Consider the following 21,603-nt stretch of genomic DNA (forward strand, 5'->3'; position numbering starts at 1 on the left):
TCACTTTGCGATACTAATAGGCCCTTCGCCAGCCTTTGGCGCTCGGGCCTAATAATATTCTGATGCGAGAACAATGTTCCGCTTTTTTTTGGCCGACAAACTATACATTTTCGGAAACCTCTGGCGCATTGCTACGTGATGGCGAGGGTCCCTGGTCACTACAGGCGAGTCACGTCGCGCCATTCCATTTTTCGGGCCACTTGGAGCATCGCTTTGCGATACTAATAGGCCCTTCGCCAGCCTCTGGCGCTCGGGCCTAATTAAAACAACCACCAAAGTCATGACAGAAACAACATCCATTTATTACACTTTTTCATACAAACATGTCATAACATATGACAAAACAAAATGGTAACTTACAACTCCCATGCAGATGAAATAATAATTATTAAATTAAAAGTGATGCATTTCATTATTCAAAAATAATGGTATCTAAAACATGAACAGTGGTACAAAACACACATGTACCACTTTGTTAATAAAAAGTAACCACTCAGAGCAGGTAACACAGATGGAAAACTGTGCTCTCTGCATTGAAATAAATAACTTTGTATAAACTTAACAGCAGTTTTATAAGTACAAGGTCAAAAAAATAATATAGTGGACTAAACTATATTATTTATTATTAGACATCTATGGGAAACAGCATTCAGGAAATATATGGCATCGATAGCTTATTTATTTTTGACACTTTTATTTTTTGGGATTGGTCCTTTTACCATGGCAGCTCTCCCGAAACATGTGATACAAGTTCTATTACTCTTAAAGACGCACTGTGCAACGTTTCTGGTGGAGGGTCCGCTATTTGCTTGTCTCCATGGAGATATTATTGTTTTGCCTTGAATATTCCACATTATGACTTTAAACATTTCCATCTAGCATTTATTCATCACGGGTGTTTCTGTTGCTCAAAAATACAATAATTCCTTCTGTGAATAGGGCCGACTCTTCACAGATCTGAACTGTAATGTAGCACTGTGCTGTAACCTGCTTGTGTCCCTCGTGATAGGTTTAATCTATCCTGTGGAACATTGCAGAAAAAGCAATAACATTTTCATGGAGACAAGCAGGTAGCAGATGCTCCACTAGAAAAGTTACCCAGTGCATCTTTAAATATTCACTTAAAGGAACTGTATGTAGCCTCCATTATTATACTGATATATTAAAATCACAGTCGAGCCTGGGTTGCCATTGCTTTAATTTAGCCTGCATATAGAGGACATTTATTTCCTGATTCATGATTCATGATTGGCCGCAGGGGCTGGGGCTTAAGTAAAGAGTCATTTTAGGCTTAAACTGGATTTTAATATTGAAACTGGCAACCCAAATGAAAGACTCATGTGAGTCTGCTTTCTGATTGGAAAATTATCTTGAGAAACAAAACGCCAAGTTATAACATAAAGAACTTGGCCATTATATCCATTGTTTTTATAATTAAATTTGCATTGTTTAATTTTTCTGGTGGAGGGTCCATCTCTGAAGGCTTTTCTCTGTGGAAATGTTATTGCTTTGTCTGAAATTTCACTGTATGGCATTAAATATTTCTATCTTCATGGAGACCAAACCAGACCAAGTTACAGGTTAGATCTATGGCGAGGTGACCCCGCTCACAGTCAGAATACCTGTTTTTAGAGGCATTTTTGAGCCATAAAACCCCCTGTAATTGAATAAATGTAAGGTAGAGCTGTTAAATGTGATACTGTGGAACATTCCAGTCAGAGCAGTGACATATCCATAGAAACAAGCAGGTGATGGATCCTCCACCAGAAAAGTTGCATAATGCACCTTTAAGAATGCATCTGCATTACAATTGTTATCAGTAAAAGCTATATTTGATTTGAACATTGTTATCTCATATCTCAGGACAGTCTTGTTTATGAAATTTTAAATCTAAATCTTACACATAGTTCCTTTAATGATGTCAATAAATATGCAGGTTTAATGTACCAAAATATTTCTATATCTGCAGTAGTGCATTAGATGAGACACTCAGTAAACTTGATTCTACATAGACTTTTTTAAATAAAAAAAGCAAAACCCGCATTATCAACTGTGCTCTATGCGTTTTCCAGTCTACTAGCGAGAAAATACATATATAACAATCATATATTTTAAATGCAATATCAGTAGTCAAGACGCATATGTTGAGACGAAAACACAACATAAACTTGCCTATGGTTTATTACACAGAGGAAGTGTTCAGCGGCGAAACCAGATCCAGGTGTTGATGAGCCAAAACGCCACAGTGGCTGAGTACAGAACCACCTCTCTCTTCGAACGTTCTTTATTCTCCTCCTCAAGAAGCTGCAGACGGCGATTCAACTTCACTATCTGCAAAAATATATAGACATCAATTTAAGGCAGTTGGGAAAAATTATTCACACCCAAGTATCCTGTAGTAGACTTAGCCAAAAATTAGGACATCATGAACACAGTCATAGTTAAAGTCAATGGTTAAACCATTATATGAATCAGTTATTCACAAATTTGTTTGATGATGTTATCTATTTTACTGCAGTCTGATAGTGTGTCAGCTTTGGTCTGACAGAAGAAAACCAGAGAGCACCGGTGAGTCTGAACAAAGGCCAGGTGAGGGGTGTGGGAGTCAAATAAATGTACAGATGGTAGCTTTATTGAACAAATAATTACATTTTTATACATGTTTGTTTCCTAGTTAAACATATTTCAAATTATGTATTTATCCCAGTTACTTATCAAGATTATTGCCCAACAATTTACAATAAATATTTTATAAAATGTTACAGCAATATGACCATAAATTTTATGGACTGTTATGGTCTTATCCCTGTGACTAATCTGATGATGCACTATTTTGGTAATATGGTCATGGGTCATGACTCAGTGTTTTTACTGCAGTTTTAACACACACACTCCACTGCACCCATTAGTAGAAGAAGTATATAAGCTCCTCCCACTTGGGAAGTACGTTTCCCATTAATTTGTCCAATACATTTTTCCAAAATTTCAAATATTAAGAGTTAAATGATTACAATTTTATTTTATTTTTTTCAGAAAATCTATGGTGAAAATGAATGGGAAATGGGAATTGGAAGAGTCAGGCTGCAACCTATGGGGAGAGTGGTTTTCCATTACTTCCCATCAGTGTGAACTCTTGGAAACAGCAAATGGTTTTAATCAAATAAAATGCAATATAATAGTGATACTAAGTACATAAATTCCAATAAAATGCATTGTCATCTATTACACAACACCGATACATGGATTTTTTCCAAGTGCATCAGAGTAGTGAGTACCCAACTGATCATAAAAAAAAATTTAAGGGAAGTACAGAACCATAAAAAAATTAGGAGGTCCAGCATTAAGAAAATATGCGTGACATGTATTTGAATATCCCCTCCCCTGAGACTTACTTGTCTTCGGAGAGACGAAGCATCAACTAAACTTGATTCTTCATGAAAATCCAGAGCGAGGTCATGAGGCGTCCTGGTTGAATCAAACAGTTATTCATTTGTGAACATCAGTCAGAAAGTAACAGACAGTAACTTCACTATAGAAAGTCATCTAGGCCTGTACCTGCGCTGGTTGTCGTCTATGAGCTCAAGCACTTGTTGGTAGGCGCGGCGTGTGGTGGACTGAACATACGAGAGGAACCCGGCGGCGGTGAACAGGTTCACGTTGGCATCCTCGGGCGAAGACAGAGGAGGGCATGGGCGCATGGGAGGGGCACAGGGAGAGGGGCTGGCACTGAGAGAGACACAGAAAACAGATTCTCAAATTAGGAACTTTCTTCTACATTTCATCCATCTCTGAGAAACCTGTTGGATATTCAATAACCGCTGTGCATTCTCTACATGTATGAGCCTGGTTAGTGTTTGGATGGGAGACCGCTGAGAATATCAGGTGCCACAGTGATGCACCAGTGGCAAAACTCTGCAAAACTTATGGCAAACTTATGTAAGACACTTCATGGCCTACTATGAATATGGTGTTTGTGGTGGTCAGAGGGGCCAATGGCGCAGGTTGGTAATCTAAATTTCAACCGTCTGTCCCAGGGCAGCTGTAGCTACAGCAGTCTTGAGAGAGGAGTGGAGTGAATGAATAATGCAATTTAAAGTGTTTTGGGCGCTGCATAAACCCAACGTATTATTATTATTAGGTGAAAAGAGATGGAGTAAATTGTATCTAGCTGGTGGAGTATGCAAGTTTAGATTTATGTGAGAGAACATCTATGCAGACACAAGTTTAGGAGGAAAGTAGTCAACCCCAATAAAGCCCCTCTACAGTCAGGAGAAGATCTTTAATGCAGTGACAGATAATACAAGTAAGAGAAAAGTAATACATGTGTTACAGGTCTGGTCTAGGGGGCAGACCCGCTCAGAAAAAAACTCTGAATAAACAGGAAAAAGCTTTGGTTTACACATGCGTGCTTACCTGTACTGGCTACCATGACGACCAGAAATGTTGTCGCTCACACTGCGCTCCCTTCGAGAGCGAGCGTGCTGTGCCTGCGGAGGTAACAGAGGGCTCATGGCAGTAACTGAAATATACTGAAAATACTCGTTTTGCAGGTGATAAGACAGATTGCAATGATGCATTTTTGCATTACCATAACAATAGTTGAGGTGTTACTAATTACTAATGTCATCCAAAATACCAATCCTTTTAAGTTAACCTGGACATTGTTACTAACTAGTATATTTGTTACTTATAAATCAGTGTTTGAGAGTGGATTTTTGCTTTGGTTGACATCAGCTCTGTGTATCCATTAACAGCCCATTAACAGCCCTGCACAGGAGCAGGTTCAGAGACTGTGGACTAAAGTGGAGAGTGACTCCATTTCTTAAGTGTGAGTGACAGATAATCAGTAAAGAAGCTTTGAGACAAATAAAGTGAATGTAGATTGAACAGAGCCATAGTCTGTGCAGTCACCTGTTGGTTGTTTTGTGTGCGGGTCTCCTCTGTCTCCAGTGAGTCCAGAGGCTGCTCTGACAGAGTGAGAACACGAGGAGGGGCTTTCATGTTCAACAGATCTGCCTGAGGGACTGACTGGATCAGGTCCAAGTCTCTGGGACGAGAGAACCGAGGGTCGTCTTCATCTCCTGTCAAGAAAAATATAAATGGTGATCAAACATATACATGAATAGGGCTGTGCAATTAATCAAATTTTAATTAAGATTGAGCTTTAGTCAGCTCTAACTGTCAGTACAAGGTTGGCCCACAGCCAACACTTCTGCCAGTAAAAGTAATTTTTTAAAAAATTTGTATTTTAATGGGTGTTTTTGTAAGTATATGGAATGGTTAGCTACTTTTGTGGCTACCTGGCTCACACACTTTTAGAGTTCAGTTTTTAACAATTTTGACCAATTAAGAAGTGCAGCATGTGCAGTTCAAAGGACACAGGTAAGGGACTGTTGGATTGTGTGAAATGAGCAGTTTGTTTTTCCTGTATCCATGGAGACAGTACAAGAGGCTAGCTGAGAAGCTAGCTATGGACATTTGAGATGCTACAGGTTTTTTACAACATGTGTGCGTGGCAGAAGATCTTCCAGAGGAAACACCTTGAGGGAATGGACCATTTCGCCACCAATCAAAACACCAGAGTGGAGTAAGGGCAAGGACTTTTCTGTTGTGTTCACATGGTTTTCTCCTGGACTCTGCTGTGATGCTGCAGGACGCAGAGGAGGGACACTTGTGGCTCTTTCACAGGATCTGCTGACCCTCCCTGACCAGTTCCTACACTGAGACCTTTGACTGAGACACAAAGGTGACTGAGACACTCAGTGGAAATGCTGCAGCAACATCAACTGCAATAGCTACAGAAAAACTTGAATTTCCCTTGGGATCAATAAAGTGTCTTTTCATATTTGACATTATATCCAGACTGACCTGCTACAATGATCCTCTCAGGCACCTGCATTATGGTGGTGTGGGGCAGAGGCTGCTGTAGAGGCAGGGGCCCCGGCTGGCTGTCAGGGGCCACTTTGAGTGTGTCTGGGATCCTCATGCGCTGGCTGATGCCCTCTGTGTACTCCAGCTCATAGTGGATACGGTTCATCTCCGCCACATCCGCAGAGGGAGGGGCAAAAGCTGGAACACTCATCCCGCCTGGAGAGGGTCCGAAGAGAAAGTTAAAATGGTCAAATGTTCTTAAAGTAGTATAAGCTTTGTGGGTAATTTTATGTCATTCCATTTGTCTGTACTTAAACCTCACCTAACACATGTATTAAAAATCTGACACTAATCAATACTAAAACTAGATACTAATTTGAGCAGGTACCAATACTAAAAAAAGTCACTTTCTTGGGACAGAAATGAAGCTTTCCTGAATAGTTTTAGAATGATATTGTGTTTGTAGCATAGTGAGTATAAGAGCACATAGACTAGTATACATACATGGACCAATATGGAACCTACCTGGACCACTAAGGGATGACACAGATAAAAGACCACATGGAAATATAAAAGGAAGTATTAACATATCACCCTCCCCTATTGTTAAATTTTAATAAATATGGTTGTCAGGTTTGTGCGTCCATAGCAGCACCATACAGATGAATGGAAATTAAAATGTATAGTTATATAATTCAGGACACTGCTACACTGACAATTCCACTGCAGAAATTAAATGTGGAAAGTATAGATCTGCAGCTTTCCATGATGAAGCCTGGATGCCAAAAATACTTCTTTATCTGTCATCAGGAGTGTGTAGTACTGTGTGTGAAATTACACAACGTTAGCTCATGTTGACACCTTCTTCAATGTCACTGAGAAATAGCCACATAGACAGAATTTTTGACATAAAATTTACGAATATATTTGAGCAGAGATGCAAATAAAATGGGAAATGTTTATGGACCCTGTTGCAGAGCTAAGCAGAAGTCATTCGTCCATCAATCAACATGTTAGCTAGTGGTTTGACAGTCGTGTTTCGTTTCATTCTTAGTTTGCCAATCGCAGGTAGCAGCCCTAATCCGTGTATATATTTACTCACCGCTGTGTTTTTAGCACCGGATTAAAATGGCATGTGTCCAGTAGAGGTGTGTACAGCAGCATCCACCAGCCGCACGAAGGGCCAGTGAAAGCTAAACAAGATACTGACCACCGCAGGAGCTCAGGAGACAAGTACCGGAAGTGCACGCTGGGGCGGGGCTAAGAGGACGTAACTAAAAAGTGCTCGCTGTGATCTTAACGGTGCGGCCTGGAATAAAAAACGAGCGCACAGTGACAGTTATATGTTTGTTGGGTGTTGATAAAAAAAATAAAATAAATAAAATTATTAATGTAATGTAATGTAAATATAAAAAAATCTTAAAATTTTTTAAAAAATTTTAAAATTTTTTTAAATTACCAAATCAAAAATATTGTGTATATGGATATATTGCATTCATTTATTGTTATTGTTCAGTAAAAGATCTATGCTGTTGTATTTCATCAATATTTCATATGCGTGTCTAACTTCATCCATTAGACTGACTGACTGTAATGATCATTGACAGAGAGTTAATAGGCTACTTATCTCTTTATGTTGAGGAAATAGATATCTTTAAACAGTTGAGTTGACATACTTGATTAAATCCCCTCTTTATCGATCCATACTGCTTCAAAAACAATATTTAGGCCTATTATTACACATAATAAACTTGGGGTGGAGATGGAGGTAGAACTGCTGCTCCATAGAGGATGCAAAACTCTGTCATTAGCATTAGAAATGCAAGAAACACACATGTTCAGATCATTTCATATTGTCAATATAAAGCTTTTGTCACTTGTAGACTCACAGTTGGAAGAGGAACCAAAACTTTTACTCAAATAATTGTGCTGCTACTTCAGTAAAATCTTATTCATAAAAGTATTCTGCTACAATATTACTCTGAAAACTATTCTTTCCTTAAAAAGTTACTCAAGTAAATGTAACTGAGTAGAAGTAGCCTAAGTACTACCCTCCACCACCGACACTGGTAGTGAACGGCCCCTCTTCTGGAAGTGTGTTGTAATGTAGAGATCTGTTGTTATTATTACACGATTATAAAGGCTTAATGTCTAGTCCACACAGCTGGGCCCCAAACGAAAGTAGTTTAAGCCTTCCGCTTAGAATACAACTCCCAGAATGCCACTGCCTGCTGAGACATCACGCATGCGCTCACCATCTGGGCCATTATTTTGTCCTGAAGCTTCAAATGAACAACAGGCTATGCGTTCCTTGAAATGAATTAAATATTAAAAACGCGGAAGGAGTAATTTTTCGCCCCGCTCGTCTCCGCGGAGCTCCATGGCGTCGCTCGCTCTTTAAGCCGCGGTGAGGGCTTCTCCGCCGGACTGACAGCCCATCCACAGCCCGAGCAGACTGGGTGTTGATCTACTGGACTAGCCGCCTTAGCTAACCACATCCAGGGGACAAGGAGAGCCCGAAGGAGCCTCTGCAGACGGCGTACGCGCAGAGCAGCCGCCTCCGGAGAACATGGCACACCTCCAGAGCCTCCAGAACCAGGTACAAAGCCCCCCCGGACCGGCTGTCACCCCCGGACAGGCTGTCACCCCCGGGTATGAGACAGAGGCTGGGTGGGGGTCCCAACATGTGTAGAGCCAGACAGCCAGAGCAGCTGTCAGTTCATTACTCATCTATTACTAATTCAATGCAACAGCCTTTGTGAAGAAGCTGTTCAAGCCATTATAATATAGTTGCAGGGTCTCTATAAATAAGGTCAACAAAATAGCCCATATTTAGCTGTATTCGTGATTTTTTGTTTATTAAAATGTACTGAGACACCTTATTGGTATTGCTACATGTAATAACAGAAGTTAAAGTAGTACAGTTATATTAGTACAGAAGTCAGGATTTGGATTTTAGGTGATGTGGTGGTCCATATATAAGTCTAAGACCAGAGTTAGACCAAGATTGGAGCTGGACTAGACCAAGACTAGACCAGGACTAGACCAAAACTAGACCAGGACTAGATTAGAATTAAACAAAAGATTAAACCAAGACTAGTGCAGGACTAAACCCAGACTAGACCAGGATTTCTACATTAGGACCTAAGTACTTAAGTAGTAGAAAACATGGTACCTGAAGTATGTTTGTCAAAGAAAATCAGATACTATCACATAATAAAACTAGTATTGAAACTAGATACTCATTTGATACACCCATGGACCACTATGAACCTGCCTGAACCACACAAAAAAGAAAGTGTTATGATTTAATGCTGAAAATCACATTCTATTGTCTAAGGAAAGAGTGTTTTTAATTGTCATTATGGTATCAGTATCAGTATTGGAATCTGTATTGAGTATAAACCTATTTCTTAGTATCAAAATCAAGTTTGAAATGTTAGTATTAACACTAATTTGAAGACTACTTTTAGAAGTATAATGTTATTAAATTATTATTATTAAACTAAGGACCCCCCACTCATTTACCTAAGTAGAGTTAACAGAAGTAATCTTACTTACTGTATATTTAAAATTCTGATTCACACCAAAATGTGTCATCTATTGTCCAAAACCCTGTCACTGTATTTTAATAATACACTTTGTAATGACACATTGAAGTGTATTATTCATGATTTCCAATAGAATAGTAATGACTGATAGTTATGTAATGATTTAGTATTAGTTTTTGCAATGTAGTAATTTTTTTGTCCATATAATACCTATACCTGTCACTATAATTACTATATTGACTTATTGTTTAATATATGAAAGATGGAACAATATTTTTTGGAGTTAGTATTTACTGTGTGTGTGTTTTCTTTTCACTACTTGGAAACTTTTGGTTATTTCTGGCTATATGATGAGATTTAAGCTGTAAAACGTTGAATTAATAACTTCATTACAGATGTAAACTAAATACTATAGTGCTATTTTTATTTATTTATTTATTTATTTTTACAATATTGTAGATTTAGATTTTTTGTGATTTAAACATGCATTTGTAACTTTTCTGGTGACGTGTCTGTTCAGTGCTTTTCTCCATGGAGATGTTATTGCTTTGTTTGAAATGTTTCCCAGAGTGGCATTAAACCTTTCTATCTTCATGGAATCCAAAGCAGACAAAGTTACAGGTTAGATCTATGGAGAGGTGACCCCGCTCAGTCATAATCTGTTTTTTCGAGGTATTTTGTGCTATAAAACCACCTGCAACTGAATAAATATAACATAGAGCTGTTTAAAGTCACACTGTGGAACATTCCAGGCAGGGCAATGACAAAAACATAGAAACAAGCAGGTGATGGACCCTTCACCAGAAAAGTTACAGAATGCAGCTTTAAATCTGCTTTTATGTTTTCGTGTTAGTGATATAAATTTGTTTTGATACGATCATTTATCATCTAGAATTACTTAAAAATATGTTTGCGTGACCTACCTAGTGTCGTAATTTTGTTTTGGAAAAAAGGAGAACTATATAGGTAACTAGACCAGCTCCATATCTCATCAGTTAATTCCACTCTTCTGACACGTACCTTTATTGCTTTATAGTTGCAGGTGGTGCCCTATTTTTTATCGTAAATATCTCATTTCATAAGAACCTTGAAGAAAATCTAACCCAGAAACTACACAAACTGACACATGTTCACACAATTTTCATTATTTGCATTGTATTTTCATTATTATTTTAAGTTAAATTAAAGGGAACAAAAAGCAAAACAAAACAGTACGATAAGATAAGAGGTCTTTAAACTCCCGTGCAGTAAACCTGAGTCATTAAACAATAAGGAAATGCAAAAGTCTAAAATCCATTGCTGTAATGTTGTCACCTCTTATATAGGCAAAGGTTTTCATAGCGTTCACATAACTGCTCAGTGCTCACTCGTTTTATTCTTAGGGGATGCCTGCCTACTTTCAGGTACAGTCTATTTTAATATTTTATTTAAGGCTAATTTGACCATAAAGTGCTCTAGTGTTGTCACAATGTTTAAATTTCAAACTCGATTTTGATACTAAGTAATAGACTCAATCGACTTAGTGCATTCTTACACTAACAACACTCTTTATTTAGACAATAGAATGTGATTTTTTAACATTAAATCATAGTACATCCTTTTATATTATATTGACTTAAATTGTTGTAGTCTTATATGTGATTAATCCTCAGTGGTCCAGGTGGGTTCTTGGTCCATGGGTGTATACTAGTCTATGTGCTCTTATACTTGTTCTGATACAGCTCAAGATTATTCCAAAGTTATATAAGGTTCATTTTTGTCTTGTAAATGTGACTTTTTTTTAGTATTGATACCTGCTCAAATGGTAGTTTTGATACTAGTTTTAGTATTGATAAGTATCTGATACTGTGCCTTGGCTATAGGTACATTATATAGCAGTTTTAGTTCATACTTTGTAAATTCAACAGTAGGGGTCTCAAAATGATTAGGCCAGGGGTCTCCAACCATTTTCCTCTTTACAAAATAAAAATGCCAAAGAGCTACTCATTTTAGCGGCCTCAAGAAACGACGATTATAAGAGAAAGAGCAAGCCTTGGGCACAAAGTTGGGTTTCAAAATGATACATTTGCAATGTTAATAGGCATGTAATTAACCACATTTTGGTTATTCAGCACAGTGGTAAAATTCCGAAATCCCTTGGCGAGCTACTTAGAAGGGGGTGGAGAGCTACTGGTAGATCCTGAGCTACAGGTTGGAGACCCCTGGATTAGGCTAATCCACACTCGTGTTTATTCATGTTGTAATATACCATGTTTCCCATAGATTGTGTTAAGACGACAGTGACACACATTATTTTTATTTGAATCATTTAATTTCATTCAGTTTGTGCAGTATAAATGTCACTTACTGCCTATATTGAATTTTTAAGCAGGCATTTTTGACCATTTGTGTTGTATAATGAAGCACAAAGTTTAACTTGTGATGCCATTATACAATCCAGTTTATTTTAGAGTATGGAGAAGAATCTTGGACAATGAGGGGGGCCACCACAGTGCATTAATACAAAACACTGATAGAATCGTAAGAGCTAAACATTATAATCATGACGATTTTAGAAGCAAAAGTAATTTCCATTCAGTCTGTTCTCCAAAAAAGTTAAATGAATGAAATATGATTTTAACTGGCTGTTTTTATCACCTCAATTTTACTCAGTCATTTAGAAAGTTTCATTTCATAAACCAGGTCACATTCTGTCACATAGAAACAGAAATATTTGTGTGTATTCTGGCTGAACATTATCCTGCTATTAAAACATACATTGCAAATCCAGTCACAATTGCTGTTTTAGTTTTTTTTAATCACAATTAAATATTTTCCCCAAAGTGTTCAGCCATAGTTTCATTCATGTGTAGAAGTAATCCTCCATATTTAGGCCGCTCCATCTCCAGAGCTCTGTGTTCTATTTACATCTTTTGATTGGAGAGGACTAAAGAGGAGTGAATCTGATCAGGATTTAGACCAGAGACTTGTTTCAATTCGATGGTTTTTAGCCTCATTTACACTGCTTCACTCCTCAGTGCACAACCTTGGCTAAGATCCAACATCAGTGATCAGCGTTATGTTTTTATATGTGTTTGTATTTAGATTTATATATCCACACACACATAGTATCTTCACTCTTGTCCTGAACCTAGTGGACCAAAATGTATATTAGTCAACTAATCCTTTTATTTAGATGTTAAGGACTGACCACAGCAGAAAGAAGAAGTTAGAGGGGGATTATCTGAAGAGTTGGTGTTTACATAAGTACATTGTTTCCTGGTACTTTTTCTATGTAAATAGTTGTTTTAGCACAAACTACAGTGCAGGTCTAGTTTTGTGAGTGCAGTCTGAGTCAGCCAGTAAATAGTTCATCTGCAAATATATTTATGATTAGTTTCTATTTTTAGTAATTTCCCCACTGTTGGACAAATAAAGGCTTATCTTAGCTTATCTAATTTAATTATTGTGCCATATGAGAACAGTGTGTCCCTCTTTCCAGTTAAAGACGGTCAGGTCAGTGCATAAATTAATCAATAGAAATATAAATCTGAACCCCACATTGGACACCTTTGTGAGAGATTTTCCAATATTCCCAGTATCCCAACATGCACCGTCACTGAACCCTCTTCTTATTTGTGTGAACAGAACTCGCGGCTGGACCCGGAGGAGTATTTCACCAAACAGGAGCGCATCGGCAAAGGCTCGTTTGGAGAAGTCTATAAAGGAATCAACAACCGCACCAAAGAAGTGGTGGCCATCAAGATCATCGACCTGGAGGAGGCGGAGGATGAGATAGAAGATATACAACAGGAGATCACTGTGCTGAGCCAGTGTGACAGCCCCTACGTCACCAAGTACTACGGATCATATCTAAAGGTGAGGAGGATACAAGGGAGAATGCACTGAAAAAGTATCCTGACCAGCCCGACCCTTCTACATTCTGTTCAAATACAGAAGGGTCTGGAATCGGACCATAGAGCGTGAAACTCCTCTGTCCAAACTTGAGATGATCCAACCACAGCTGCTCATTTGTATCATGTGTCTCTCAAATGTGGAAGACATCTCCTCATCCAAGTTTGTTTTTAATGGAAACTGAGCATGCGTCTTTGATTGGTTAATCCACCTGTCAGTCACACCCTCTGACATCAGGCAGGATACAGCTTCAGATCCACTCGTCTTTGTAAAGTTTTATCAAAGCGTGTGATTCTGGCTGGATGGGTAACTGAAAAAGAGGTCTGAGTGTGCATTGATCATGTTTTTTTTTGTTTGTTTATTGTTTTTCAGGGCACAAAGTTATGGATTATTATGGAGTATTTAGGTGGTGGCTCTGCTTTAGATTTGGTAAGTTTGTTTCTTAAAATTTCTATACTTTTATGTGTAAAAATGGACACCATGGAGACAAGCAAGTGACACCATAAGGCTAACTTACAGCTCGGGTCTATGGAGAGGCGCCCACAATAAACACACCTAACTGAATAAATGGAGGATGGATAAATAGACAGATAATACTATAGAACATTCTTGGCAAAGCAATATGGTAATTACTTTAAATTAGTGTTATCACAATTCTAAAATTTTGAACTTGATTTCGATACTAAAGAATAGATTCTATTCTCAATACTGATTCTGATACCCAAATGATCATTTTAAAAGCTCTTTTATAGATAATATTATACTTTTCAACACAAAATAATAGTACATACCATGTGATCTTGCACTGCCTCTGATAAAATCAAGATGGGATTGTTCAGAAAGGTCATATTTTATCCAGTTGTGATTTTTTTTTTTTAATAGCTTTTTATACTTGAGTTTTATCTGATTTTTGATACTTTTGACAACCTTACTTTAAATGGGACTTAAAATAATTTTGGAAAGTAACCACAATGATGTCATGTATTAATAATTCAATAAATATACGAGTTTTTTGCTGTAATGTTGAAACGCCTTGTGCTCTGTCCCAGCTGAGGCCGGGGCCTTTAGAAGAGACGTACATCGCGACGATTCTGAGGGAGATCCTGAAGGGGCTGGAGTATCTGCACTCAGAGCGCAAGATCCACAGAGACATTAAAGGTAAACTCATCCTAATGAGTCAGAGACTGTCAGAGATCATGCTTTTACAGGGAAACCATTAATCAACAATAAAAAATATAATCTCTGCCATGGTCTTGAGTGAGTGACAAGTGGATTTAAACTATTTCAGTGAATTCTGAACTTTCAGCAGAGCTTTAGTTATTTAAGTTTTTAGTTTAAGTTATCTCTTAAACTAGTAATTCTAATGATATTAAAATGGGTATGACATATTAAAATGGGTTTTGGCCCATTGTACTACAAGTAAATTGCAGCATCAAACATTGTATCATGAGTCCAGTTCATAATATTTGTATTTACCTCATCTCCAGCTGCAAACGTGCTATTATCAGAACAGGGCGATGTGAAACTGGCAGACTTTGGTGTGGCGGGGCAACTCACAGACACTCAGATCAAGAGGAACACGTTTGTGGGGACGCCATTTTGGATGGCGCCCGAGGTCATCAAACAGTCTGCCTACGACTTCAAGGTAAGATGAGACTTGGAATCTGGGATGGGCCATGTCACTTTCAGGGTTTTATACATCGATATCAGTTCAGTGTTGAAACTTTTAGTGATATTTGGCACTAGGCCTGTCACAATAACACATTTTGAAGAAAAATACAGAAAAATAACCCAAAAATCTCTACTTTTACAAAAAAAAAATTACCCATGATAAATACTGACCCCAAAAAAATATTTACTATTTATCGTTCAATGAATAATTAAATGTATTAATTGAATGATAAGTAGTAATTATCGTGAAAGGCGTATTTGGCATCAATATTTTTTGTAAGACTCCCCCGTCTTTGCGTGTCTATTAGTCCTTTTCAGGTTTTATATTTAGTCTATTAACTGTAACTAATGGTCCATTAACTTCAGTATTATCTGTGATCAGAGCCACACCCTGAACTGTCTGTTTCAGTACCTGCCACTGGGTCAAAGCTTAAGATCATTTTAAAGCTTTTCAGGAAAGGTTTATGTTCCTGTCCTGTGAATGTGACTTTTTTAGTATTTATACCTACTTAGTATTTAGTATTTATACCTAATCTAGTTTCTATACCTGTTTTAGTATTGATTCGTATTTGATTTTTATTACTTTTGGCAAACCTAGGTACAAATAAAGACTCCTTAACATAATCTTAATGTGATTTTCTGCCCTTCCCAGGCTGATATCTGGTCACTGGGCATCACAGCTATTGAACTGGCCAAAGGGGAACCGCCGAACTCAGACCTTCATCCAATGAGAGTCCTGTTCCTGATCCCCAAGAACACGCCCCCGACGCTGGAGGGGCCCTACAGCAAACCCTTCAAGGAGTTTGTGGAGGCCTGTTTAAACAAAGACCCACGATTTGTGAGTGAAGACAACTATACTTATAAATACACTCTACTCGTAAATGGCATATCCAAAGTAACTGTCAAGACTGAGGCATGTTTATTCATTATTATCAATCTATATTACCACGTCAACATCAGTTCTAGTAATGACAGTATTTCTTTACAATGTGCAAAAAAGATAAACAAATAGACACTTTAACACTCTTGTTTTTTTTTTATTCATTTAAATTATAAAGGTGGTCCCTATTATGGTAATTGTTAAATAATCTTTTTTCATGAGGTGTAAGCTGCATAATTCCATGGAAATAGAAAATTAAAACTGTACTTCAGAGCATTCTCCTTGGAGAGAGTAGAGAGCAAAAGGAACATCATTTCCTAGCAGTAGGAGGCCATCTTCCAGGTCTCATAGGGTCAGGACAGTTTTTCGTTTTTTAGTGAAATAAAATCATCCAAAATGAAAAAAAACACTGTATATTTATGGATAAAAACTTACACAGTAGGGCTTTAAATACACTGGGAAGTAAAAAAAAATAAATAAATGAGGGGTTGGTGGTTTGTATCCTTCTCAATCCTGTGCTGTACTTTGGTAAGACACTTCACCCAGTGTATCCAGAACAAGAGCAGCCCACAAAACAAAACATGATAAATACTTGTGCTTTCTATTCTTCTTTACTTATTGAACAGTATCAGTAAGAGTTTTGATATTCTACCTTTTTAAAAGCACTGTCTTTCTCTTGCATATTTCCAGAGACCTACAGCCAAAGAGCTCCTCAAGCACAAGTTCATCACACGTTACACGAAGAAGACGGCATATCTGACCGAGCTCATCGATCGATACAGACGCTGGAAGTCCGAGGGCCACGGGGAAGAGTCCAGCTCCGACGACTCAGACATGTGCGCACTTCTGTTCAGTTTTTTACTTTATAATATTACATGGGTTTATGCAGTTTGAAGGATCACATACCTTGTTCTTATCAATGCATCTGTTCGTTACCTAAATCCCAAATAATGCAGGATGGGCAAACCTGCTCCATCTAAAGTAGTTCTGACTAGAGCTCTGCACCCGCGGGACCCAACGCAAAACAGTGCGCCATGGGACACATTTTGAAAGCTCATTGTGGGAGCGGGACTGCACAATGCGGGAGCGGGCGGGAGGGATCACTAAACCAGAAATAAACCAGGACTAAAAACAGGATTTAGACAGGACTTAACCATGCCGCCGGACAGCCCACCGCGCATGATTCCTTTCACTTCTCCGTGTTTGATGGAGCTTAAGAAAGCAAAGGTTCCCATCCTGCGGGATTTGCGGGTGGGAGCGGAACAAAATATCGCAGATGCAGGCGGGAGCAGGACTGATAATTACAATTCTTTGCGGGAGCGGGTGGGAGCGGGACTGAAAATTCTGTCTCGTGCAGACCTCTAGTTCTGACCATGAATAGCTCAAGATCTAGAGATGGGTACCCACTGCAGTAGCTTCACATTGCTGATTATTCATACTTCTTATAGCTTTTTCAACATGTTCACTCTCTATTGGCCTAATGCAAGCATTGTGTACGAACAGATCTCCTCTAAAATTACATTTTCCTGAAAAATACATCATTTCAAGTTATATAATATCCTCCTGGGACCCGAAGAAAAAAAGTGTATTGATTTTCTATCTATTTGGAGGTAAATGAACACCTTAGCATTTATATTTTGGTCATTTTATTTTTATTTTTATTTTTATAACGTGTCCTCTTTAATGGACACTGGGGACATTTTGATGTTAAATCCATGTGAAGTTAACAACAAAAAACAACTAAAACATGGTGACCAACATCTCTGACAAGCTTCTACAGTCGCCTCAAAACATTTTTAGACTCTTAATTTTAGACTTTTAATTTCTTCTTTTTTTAATCTATCATAGTGCAGCCACAAACTAACTCCTATTGAGTTTTTTTATTTTTATTTTTTATCCTGGACATGATAGTGCCTTATAATCCCCCAGCCCTATTTAAGCAGAGGAACCTAATCCCCCCATTAAGAGTCGATCTCAAAACACGTAAAAGACAGACTGGTTAACTCAATGTCCACTATAAAGGACACAAATGAACGGGCTGGGTCTCCGGAGGATATAACAAACTGTATAAAGAAGTGGACTTAGTGAATGTGACATTATCCATAGGGTGTGGCTCCAGTCAAATGAAGCTCACTGAGGGTAGCAGTCCCTCTCTGTCCGTAACTGCTGCTGTCAGGCTCGTCAGGCTTTTGATCTTAAAATGTAGATTAATATACTGGTGACGATACTGGTGTTTTTAGGTCACAATTTTTTCTGTAAAGCAAGATGTTCCCTGAGGTCAGTCCGGCGAGCGGTGGGGCAGGAGGGAACGGGCGTTACCTTCAGCAGCCTCGCTCAGGATTGGCTCTTTGGTTGCTGTGATACTTGCAGGCAAAATTCCCAATATGGAACTTGGCTCTAGATTTGTCCCTTTAACTGCTGCCCTTGATGTGCTTCATTTGACTGGAGCTGAACGCTATGGTTGACATCACACACACCTCTTTATACAGTCTATGGTTTTGACTAGCAGAGCAAAATACTACTAAACATGCCTTTATTCAAACTGCATGTGGGGTGTTTTTTGTGTTTTTTCAGGGATGCCGATGACGTAGAGCCTGGTCCCATGTGGTCTTTCCCCACTGTCCGACCTTCGACCCTGGGCACACTGCAGCAGGACTACTCCCACACAGAACGAGAGGTGACGACATTCACACATTCACTCGTTCATATGTGTGGTTTCATCTGGTTTGAAAGTCACATTTACATTAAGTTTTTCTTTTTTTTAATTTTAGCCTTTGCCTGGAGAGTCTGTGCTACGGCAACCAAAATCCCAGTGCCTGTCTGCTTTGGTAACGCCCATTTTCAGAGAGGTAAGTTCAAACAATCACAGTTATTTAATTTAAAGGTTTTATATTACTCAAAATGGATCCTTGTGAACTTTAAGCCATGTTTTAATGTTGTTACCTGCAAAAACAGACCTAGAGTTGTGTTTTGTTTCATTCACACATGTTTGAATAATCTTTTATTGTTCGTCTGTCTACATCTCCAAAACTCAAAATGCTCTGTTCCACCTTGTGATGTCATGAAGTGGCAGTTTTCAAGTTAACTGCTACCTTTTACCTTTTGTTCAATAGTCTGGGATTCTTTTTTCAAACAGTTGTAGTGATGGTGTGTGGAGTTTAAAACACAGTGGAGCACTTCCTGTATCACCACGTGACATCACAAGGGGGAACAGGAGTTTGTGAGAAGAACTCAGCCTAAATCTGCAGGATTTGTGTGTTAAACATGTGAATGAAACAAAAAACAACTGCAGGTCTGTTTGTGATGAGGAAACATTATAACAGATTGGAAAATAGCATAATATGGGCCCTTTAACCTTTAATCAAGTGTCGTGATGCGTTAAGATGATGAGCCCAGATTGTGAGTGTGTGTCTGTGTGTAGCTGAAGGAGAAGCGGCGGGCGAGTGGAGGAGGTGTGGGCGCCATAGAGGAGCTGGAGAACGCCTTTAACCTGGCAGAAGAGTCCTGTCCGGGCATCTCAGACCGACTGGTCACGCACATGATGGAGAGAGTGTGCAGGTCAAAACTCAGAACACAAGTATTGTTTTATTAGTACTCAGGAGGCAGGTGGAGCAGCCAGAGATTGTACTCGAGTAAGAGTAACGTTACTTTAAAATAGTATTACTCAAGTAGAAGTACAAAGTAATACTCAAATAAGAGTGAAAAATTATTTGGGAAAACTGCTACTCAAGTAAGAGTAACTGTCAGGACGTAAGATCTGACTTACAATTTGAAGTTAATGTAATTGGTCAAAACATAAAATAATGCACGAAATCTGGTGTTTTCAAAGGATAGACACAAAAATGAGAAAACTGAAGGAGTGTAGAAAAGAAACAGAAAGGTTCAACTCATTTCACATTGTCAGCATAGAGTTTTCTATAAATAACTCAGAATCTCACTCCTCCCCTGTCATGGCTGGTGTCCCCCAAGGTTCAGTGCTCGGCCCCCTGCTCCTCATCATCATCATCTACGTGCTTTCCCTGATCCGTCACCGTGGTCTCCATTTTCACTGTTACGCTGATGTCACTCAGCTTCACATCTGCATCAAACTAATTCTCTCCACCATTTCAAACTGGCTGTCTGACTTTAAAACCTGGATAGACCATTTCCTCTAACTTAAGAGCAATAAAGCAGGAACTGCTCATCACCAGACCCAAAGCTCTCCTCCCTACTGCTCAGAACATCTCCCTCTTCATCGATGACCACACTGTTACCTCCTCTCCCTCTGCCTTGGCATCATCATGGACCCTACGCTCTCATTCAGAACCCATATCGCTAAAAACTCTTTTTTCCATCTCCCTAAGCATCGCTCATCTCCACCCCTCCCTCTCTCAGTCCACCGCACAAATCCTGATTCATGCCTTTATCTCCTCCAGACTTGACTATTGCATAAGCATACTGTACGCTCTCCCCTCCACCCACCTCCAAAAATTGCAATACATCCAGAACTCTGTCTCCCGCCTCCTCACCCACACCCCCTCCAGACACCACATCACTCCTGTCCTCAAGTAACTCTACTTGCTCCCTGTACAATACCGCGTTCAATACAAGTCCCTCACCTACATCACCGACCTCCCCCGCTTGTCCTCTCCCACCTACCGCCGCAGATCAGCCCACAGGAACCTCCTCACTCCCCTCATCAGGACGAAGCACCTCCTCACTCCCCTCATCAGGACGAAGCACCTCCTCACTCCCCTCATCAGGACGAAGCACCTCCTCACTCCCCTCATCAGGACGAAGCACCTCCTCACTCCCCTCATTAGGACGAAGCACTGGACCTTGGGGGACTGAGCCTTCGCCACCGCCTCCCCCTCCCCTCTCTCTAGAACTCATTCCCTCAATCCATCAAGAACTCGGACTCACCGCAGCACTTCAAATAACTACTAAAAAGTCACCTGTTCAATCTGGCATGCCCTCATGATTCCCCTCGTTTTCTCCAGCAATGCTTTATTTGTTTGTAAAGCGTCTCTGAGTGTCCAAAAAAGCCCTATATAAGTCCGATGTATTATTATTATTATTTTGTCACAGTGGTAAAAGTAACTAAAACTTCAATAAAAAATATTACTGAAGTAGGAGTAGAAGTTTGCTGCTCAAAACGTACTATTTCTTTAAAAAGTTACTTAAGTAAATCTGCAAACCCTTACCATTTTAGTATTCCTTTTCTTTTATTGTACTTTCCCTTTTGTTTTCCTGGCAGGTTTTCTCTGAACGGTAACACAGCCCCTTCTTCGCGATGAGAGCGTCACTTCTTCACATTCATCTTTGACCTTTGACCTTTGTCCATTCTTCGGATGTCAGACCGGGACCTCCGCAGGGTCCCTACATTCCCACCTCCCTCTGTTTACTGCCCATACAAACCAGACGGTGGATTAGCTATAATTAAATATTTTTACAGTTTTTTGTGTTTAAAAGAGGAGAGTATTTAAAACAGAGCCATGACATGTAGGGCGTTGTGTATAACTGTTAGACCAAGAGTAAAGATATAATAAAAGTCTATGGAAAATTACAGCAGTGTCATTCATTATCATTAAAAAACTATTATATATTTTTTTTCCCATACATAGTTCTATCTGATCTGGGGCATCACAGTCACCTACACATGCTCTGATGAACTACCTGGTCCAGCTTTTTTAGTTTTACTTTGATATATTTTATTTCTGACGTTTCAAAATTTGCATCAGTTAACACAAAGACACT

General features: G+C 39.0%; 2 protein-coding genes across 3 annotated transcripts; one reads left to right on the forward strand and one right to left on the reverse strand.

Annotated features, from left to right (window-relative positions):
• Window positions 1-281: 281 nt before the first annotated feature.
• On the reverse strand, window positions 282-7,124 carry LOC110153387 (mitochondrial fission factor homolog A-like). Its single transcript, XM_020917271.2, has 7 exons — window positions 6,974-7,124; window positions 5,869-6,087; window positions 4,912-5,081; window positions 4,414-4,487; window positions 3,556-3,726; window positions 3,393-3,465; window positions 282-2,331 (listed from the first exon to the last, which is right to left on the reverse strand). The coding sequence occupies exons 2-7, from the start codon at window positions 6,080-6,082 to the stop codon at window positions 2,200-2,202; spliced, it is 834 nt and encodes a 277-aa protein (XP_020772930.1). The 5' UTR covers window positions 6,083-6,087; window positions 6,974-7,124; the 3' UTR covers window positions 282-2,199.
• Window positions 7,125-8,124: 1,000 nt separating this feature from the next.
• Window positions 8,125-21,412, forward strand: stk25b (serine/threonine kinase 25b). Of its 2 annotated transcripts, XM_020917228.2 has the most exons (11): window positions 8,126-8,470; window positions 13,050-13,280; window positions 13,689-13,745; window positions 14,366-14,474; window positions 14,804-14,961; window positions 15,640-15,825; window positions 16,558-16,703; window positions 18,442-18,544; window positions 18,639-18,716; window positions 19,289-19,425; window positions 21,104-21,412. In XM_020917228.2, exons 1-11 carry the CDS (start codon window positions 8,441-8,443, stop codon window positions 21,141-21,143), a joined length of 1,275 nt encoding a protein of 424 aa, XP_020772887.1. In that variant the 5' UTR covers window positions 8,126-8,440; the 3' UTR covers window positions 21,144-21,412. The 2 variants fall into 2 exon arrangements, with proteins under 2 accessions (XP_020772890.1, XP_020772887.1); XM_020917231.2 differs by lacking the exon at window positions 19,289-19,425 and having other exon boundaries at window positions 8,125-8,470.
• Window positions 21,413-21,603: the final 191 nt, after the last annotated feature.

The sequence above is a fragment of the Boleophthalmus pectinirostris genome, unplaced genomic scaffold, assembly GCF_026225935.1.
Source record: "Boleophthalmus pectinirostris isolate CB_2022bp ecotype Guang Dong unplaced genomic scaffold, ASM2622593v1 HiC_scaffold_16, whole genome shotgun sequence".
Lineage (NCBI taxonomy): Eukaryota > Metazoa > Chordata > Actinopteri > Gobiiformes > Gobiidae > Boleophthalmus > Boleophthalmus pectinirostris.

Bases quoted from the DNA above. Each gene is read 5' to 3' on its own strand.
- LOC110153387 (XM_020917271.2), bottom strand. From the start codon at position 6,082: ATGAGTGTTCCAGCTTTTGCCCCTCCCTCTGCGGATGTGGCGGAGATG. The intron at 4,488-4,911 runs GTGACTGCACAG...TTACCTCCGCAG, and splicing joins GCACACAAAACAACCAACAG to GCACAGCACGCTCGCTCTCG. The intron at 3,466-3,555 runs GTACAGGCCTAG...TGATTCAACCAG, and splicing joins ATAGACGACAACCAGCGCAG to GACGCCTCATGACCTCGCTC.
- stk25b (XM_020917228.2), top strand. From the start codon at position 8,441: ATGGCACACCTCCAGAGCCTCCAGAACCAG. The intron at 13,746-14,365 runs GTAAGTTTGTTT...GCTCTGTCCCAG, and splicing joins GTGGCTCTGCTTTAGATTTG to CTGAGGCCGGGGCCTTTAGA. The intron at 18,717-19,288 runs GTAAGTTCAAAC...GTCTGTGTGTAG, and splicing joins TAACGCCCATTTTCAGAGAG to CTGAAGGAGAAGCGGCGGGC.